Source organism: Nicotiana tomentosiformis, chromosome 1 (genome assembly GCF_000390325.3).
Source record: "Nicotiana tomentosiformis chromosome 1, ASM39032v3, whole genome shotgun sequence".
Taxonomy (NCBI): Eukaryota; Viridiplantae; Streptophyta; class Magnoliopsida; order Solanales; family Solanaceae; genus Nicotiana; species Nicotiana tomentosiformis.
The window spans coordinates 101,250,789-101,256,852 of NC_090812.1; the positions used below are offsets into that span (position 1 = coordinate 101,250,789).

Consider the following 6,064-nt stretch of genomic DNA (forward strand, 5'->3'; position numbering starts at 1 on the left):
TTATTGCTTTTTATTAACTGAATTGAAGAACGAAATTTGGAGTTTATTTGAGATGGTCAAAACTTGAAATTGGAGAAAAAAGAAAAGATTTCCGAGCTCATCCCGGTCATTGCTATAGCGTAGAAGAAGAAGGTTTAGTTTAAGAATATTTTTGTTCAACTAATTATAAAATGGCTAATTTTCAATTAGTTTCGGAATTTGCTTATAAGTTACACATTTAATCGATCAACCAAAAATACTTAACCCAAGTATAAAAAAAATATACACTGATTTTGTGTATGTATACACACACACACACACACACACACACACACACATATATATATATATATATATATATATATATATATATATATATATATATATATATATATATATATATATATATATTTTGTCATCTATTATTTTTGAGAGTGGCCATATTGTGTTATTTTTCCTTTTAAATGGCTATTTGTGAAATCGTCCTTGGAAAACTCTATTTGGGCCTTGCAGTGCATAACAGCCCATGGAAAATGAGGACGACGTCGTTGAGATAGGGAAGAGCGGTATTTATTGTGTCGAAGCTTAACCCCTGCAGATATATACGTGCCCTAAAACCCACAATTGGAAAGAAAGCAATTTGCTCTCTGCTTCTGTAAAACCCTAAGCGTCTGTACATCTTCGTCGACGACAATGAAGCTAGTGAGGTACATTTCAATCTTCGAATTTTGTTCTACGGAGTTAATTTTTCCGTCAAATTTAGTTATGGATTTAAATTTACTTATGTCTGTGCAGATTCCTAATGAAGTTGAATAATGAGACGGTCTCCATTGAGCTCAAGAACGGCACCGTTGTTCATGGAACTATTACAGGTATCTCTTTTTTTTATCCCTCTCAGTCTCTCCACTGAGCTTAAACGACATCGTTTTTTCAAGTTTTAGTTATTGTACGGTTTTCATTTCGTTACTAGGGTTTTATTTGATGCTTTCCATACGTTAGTTACTTGACAATGTTAGCAGCTGACATATACGATTGGCTTTTCAGATACAATTGCTAATTGTAGTATTTATTTACGGAGGTGCCCAATAGGTGTCTAGGTAATAATATTTCTTTTTCTTTTATACGATCTGTACATAGTAACGCTTCTTGGAATTTCTAGTGATTTCAGTTGAATTAATATATGCACACCACTGAAAATAATGTTTATTCTACACATGTGAATGAAGTGATGCTTAAGTGGTTTGAGTTGAATTGATGTTCTGTGCTTACCCATGAATGAGTATGAGATGATTCAACATGCAATATTGGAAGGTAAAACGTTGGGTTATAAATACTTCTTATTTTCCATGTGGAATACAGAGTACTGTAATCTTCACCTTATTGCTCTAGATGTGCACAAGTTTCTTGTTCCCCTAGAATATTCTATGAATCTGAATCTTCTGAGGACCAGAATTAAACTGGTGCAAGTTCATCCGATCATTAAAAACAGCACGTTCAAGATAATCAGCAATATCTTTTATACCTTTCTTGATATGTCAGTATCTTCTGTACCTAAGTGCTTGGATGTGGAATGATTTTATTATAAATAATATGTGTTACGCGTCGACCAATAGTAATCTTGACCTTTTCCAAACATTGAGTTCTTTCCTAATCTCAAGCTTAAAGTGTTAGGCTCAGTCACTTAGAAATTGCATTCAATAATACTCCTGTCATGAACTTGGCTCCTGGAAGATGAAGTTTAGATAGGTACATCAAATTGGCATTAAGTAATCTATAGTATGGTAATGTCATGTACTGGGTGCCCCTTCTGGAATCCGATGTTTACCAAGCTTGGTTGGAAGACGACCATGAGCTGAAGTCTGTCAGTCTGTGAGCTTAATAAGCGGATATGAAAGTTTTTCTTACTAGTTGTTCCGTGTATGCAGGTTGTGATATTAAAAGAGTACTCTTCACTGTTGCATTTGGTATTATTTATGCTGTTGTCAGCCGTCAGCGTGTTGTATTTGCTATGCAAATGCATTGTCACTTTTTTGACTAGCAGTTGCGAACTGATCTCATTTTCACGGACCAAACCTTGCGAAGAAAAGAAAAGTGTGGAATTAATTTTGGACTAGGAATCACTATTTTATCGGATGCATTAAGCTCTATTCCTTGACCCCGAAAGCAGCTTGTCAAATTCTTTTTCCCTCTGATTAGTCTAGTCTAGGATTTTTTAAATGAAATTGTGCCTTCTTTTAAATCTTAAATTGACTTTTTATGTTAGGCTAAAGTTGTGCCTTTATGGGATTTATTGCAAGTGGCATTTGGCAACCCCAAGGACCGAGATGTAGTTTCAATGCAACACCCTAAGTAAATCTCACAACGGCAAAACACATGTATTGAGTATTTTCCAAAGCAAGTCTTAGACCTTGGTACCAAGTCATACGAGCCTAGACCTAAGGTGGATATTAGCACTAGTGGACTGGGCTGCTACATATTGTATTAGAGGTGCTCCACGTGCAACCTTAGGCAATGGCAATGATGAGACAAACTTCAGCAAGGACACTAAGCCTTTAGGGAAAGAGTTTGTAACATTTTAAGCAAATCCCACATCGGCACTACACGGGAGAGATGTTAGGTATCTACAAAATCAAGTTTTAGACCCTAGTGACGAATTTTAAAGTTGTACAAAACCTAGGCTCAAAATGCATAATGGACTGTGTTCTTACATTTAGCATAAAGGAAACAAGGATAGGGTGGTTTGGAAGGAATCAGGATGTTTTATCATGAACCCCTACAGTATGAAGCTGACTGTAGGCAACATTCAGAAGCATGAAAGGCAATATAGAGCACCAAGGGGCCAGAGAAAGTTGCTCTAGTCACCTAATGTGCAGCACAGACTGCAATTATTAAAGCTGATGTTTGCGGAATAGGAGGAGACTTATGGTGATTGGTGTATATGTGCAAAGAGAGCGAGGAGGATAAGGATTGTCTGTAATATCTTGTTTTAGGTGTTTCCACTAATGTTGGGGGAAGCAGTTTCAAGATGGAGAGTTGATCGAATTTGGAGGGAAAGAAATAGCTTGGGAACGAAACCACTGTCTTTTTTGGACAATATACAGAGAATTGAGAAAGGAGCAGAAGGTTAGTTTGTAACTCGGAGCAGGATGTGGGAATATAGGGTTCTTTTCCTCTTCCATCTAAACTTTTGATAGGATGATAGGAGAAGGAAGATAGGCAATAATTCCACATTTCTAGTTTTATCCTCAATGAAATTATCTGTTTTATCGTTTGAAGGAGACTAAATAGGAACAAGAGGGTCTTTATAAGTCTGAATGACTAACTAATTGTAATAATACTCTAGTAGCGTAGTGTGATTCATTTAGTCGTTGAAATTTGTTAAGTCATCTTGTTCTTTGAGTTCGGTTCTCTTCCACTTATTCTAACTTAGGAAAGTAAGCTCCAGCCAAATGTGGTTCCTTGGCCGTCTCTAGATCCTAGGTGGAAAGTTGCAGTTTCTTGAGTCAGCTTCTCATCTACTATAAGAATTTACCCTGTCACTTTTTATGTAACATCCAGATTGCTTTGGTTGTATAATCTCTATGGGAACAATGTGAATAGGCTACACAGTTCTTTTTCTCAATCAGGATTTACTTTGAATAGAATGCAATTTACAGAGGAGGAAGAGGAGAACCTGAACCATGAGGTAATACCAACACTTGGGGGACAAGGGCTATATCTATAGTAGAGAACTCTCTGCTGCAGGCTACGAACTGTTTGTGTTGCTTTCTTAAGGTGTACTAGAAGACCTTTGTGCTTTCTGCTCTTGCTCAGTATGTGGATCACTTTACCTTTCTTTGTCGTGTACGACTGTTGATGAATATTGCTAGGTCTGATATGCGTATACAAACTGTTTCTAAGCACATCGTGCCTTATTAGCTAAGAGCAGTGGCTACTTGGGCAATTCGATTAGTACATCTTCGGATTTGTTATGGCTGAGAGTGAGGTGCTGAAGGTACTTTTGAATTTTACAGGTGTGGATGTCAGCATGAACACACACTTGAAAGCTGTCAAAATTACGCTAAAAGGAAAGAATCCAGTGACATTGGATCACCTGAGTGTGAGGGGTAACAACATCCGCTATTATATCCTCCCTGACAGCTTGAATCTTGAGACGCTGCTGGTGGAAGAAACACCTAGGGTCAAGCCTAAGAAGCCAACTGCCGGTATAATTATAATCTTATTCTGCATTTAAAAGCCTTTATCATCTTTTCTGGCTCCATGACATTCTTCTTTGTTGTTACATACCTTCGCTGACTTTTTAATTACCAATCTCCTCCCTCAGGAAAACCTTTGGGGCGTGGGCGTGGGCGCGGGCGTGGACGTGGGCGTGGTCGAGGCCGCTAAATGCATTCTAGCTCTTCTAATTTTTTGTGATGTTGTCTATGTAAACATGTTTGTACGGATGAAGATATTTACTATTAGTTTTTCAGCGCAAGTATATTGATCTCATGCAAGTAGTAGTCTCTGAGCGCTTAACATGAGACTTAGAGGCGTTATTCTAATGCAACTGTGGTAGTTACTTGTAGCTCTTTCTACTGCATTCAGTCTTGATCCCCCCTGGTCGAGTCACTCAACCATCTTAGCTTCGCGTCCATTTTTTCAACTAGGTTTAAGCTTTGAATCATTTATCATTTTAATCAGGTGGTGCTGTCAAACCTCTGTTAGCGTGTGTATTAAAGGGGAAAGATTGTTAATTGATGTTATGTCAATGTCATAGATAATTCCTTGAAAAGAATGCTGCTAGTCCATAGAAGGGTTATACGATGTAAGATCAAAGCGCAGCTACTGGGTGAAAGCAGAAATACTCTAAGAATAATTTTATCTATACTGTTGTCATTATCATTGTGATACAATTTGTGAGATTTTGCTCTCAGTGGATGCAGCTACTGGGTGGTACCATGCATTGTTCATAAATATACAATTTTTTTTAGCAAATTTAAAACCTTAGAAATACATAATTATGGAACGAAAAAAGGAAGAATGAAACTTTAACTCACATAGTTCTGTTATTGTGAAACTATACGATCGGTTCAACTAGCGGATTTCTACTACAAATTAGTGTTTTAAGTTAAGCATTAAGCCAGCATTAAGCCATAAATTAATCATTAATGTAATCCGGTAATATCTCTTAGAAGGAGAATATCCATAACCCCCCCCTCACAGTAAGGTGGTACAGATTAAAGATTTACATCGGACGAGACAGAATAGGAGTTGGAGGCCCTAATTAATGGAGCCCAATTTTCTTTTCTTAGGCCGTAAGCCACCCGCCCCCCTTGTCTTAAAGCCCACGCAACCAAGTTTATGCTCTCCTTATAAGTATTCTCGAGAATGACGACCCAAAACCCTCGTCTGTAAACCTCAGAAAAAGCAATCAAATCCTTTTCTATATAGTCTATCAACAATGGCGAAGACAAGTTCGTTGAAATCAACAGCAGTGGTAGTCAGTGCCCTAGCTTTTGGCTGGCTAGCCATAGAGTTCGCATTCAAGCCATGGCTCGAGAAAGCTCGCGCCGCTTTGAACAAATCTGCCCCTTCTCGTGACCCGGATGATGCTGATGATCAGAGTTCTCAACCCGAAAAGTCTCCCTTCGAGTTTGACCCTTCCAAAGAAAGCCGCTGAATTTTTATTTTCCCTTTTTAAATTAATTTCGGTTGTTGATAGATAAATTCTTAGGAATTATATATTCTAATGAGTACTTACTAGATTTCAAAGTCGTTCAATCAATTGTCATAGTCAAAAAATTTACGCAAATTTTAATTACAATTGCGTGTCAAAGTAGAATATGGAGCAGAAGGGGCGTTTTAGCAAATTTTTAACTGCTTACTTGTGATTCTTGTTATTATCGTAGTAATTTTGGTCACCTAAACTCACTTGTGGAAATTGTTTTAATTATATTATGTGGCTTAGACACGTAATTACTTTCAAACAATGGTTTATCCATTGATGGGACAGCTAGCTTTATTATAATTCTTCCCTCGTTTCTCATATTGCTCATACAATATGATTAGACTGTTGTTAACCTATAATCCTAGAAAATAAACT

The 6,064-nt window shown here is 37.3% G+C and overlaps 1 protein-coding gene across 1 annotated transcript; it reads left to right on the forward strand.

The window, feature by feature from the left end:
* Window positions 1–547: 547 nt before the first annotated feature.
* On the forward strand, window positions 548–4,546 carry LOC104084814 (small nuclear ribonucleoprotein SmD1b). The gene is made up of 4 exons (XM_009588765.4): window positions 548–686; window positions 775–851; window positions 3,993–4,184; window positions 4,304–4,546. The coding sequence occupies exons 1-4, from the start codon at window positions 673–675 to the stop codon at window positions 4,363–4,365; spliced, it is 345 nt and encodes a 114-aa protein (XP_009587060.1). The 5' UTR covers window positions 548–672; the 3' UTR covers window positions 4,366–4,546.
* The last annotated feature ends 1,518 nt before the right edge of the window (window positions 4,547–6,064 follow it).

Excerpts from the sequence above, each read along its gene's own strand:
- LOC104084814 (XM_009588765.4), top strand. Across the intron at positions 852-3,992 it reads TGTTCATGGAACTATTACAG|GTGTGGATGTCAGCATGAAC; the intron begins GTATCTCTTTTT and ends TGAATTTTACAG. Across the intron at positions 4,185-4,303 it reads GCCTAAGAAGCCAACTGCCG|GAAAACCTTTGGGGCGTGGG; the intron begins GTATAATTATAA and ends CTCCTCCCTCAG.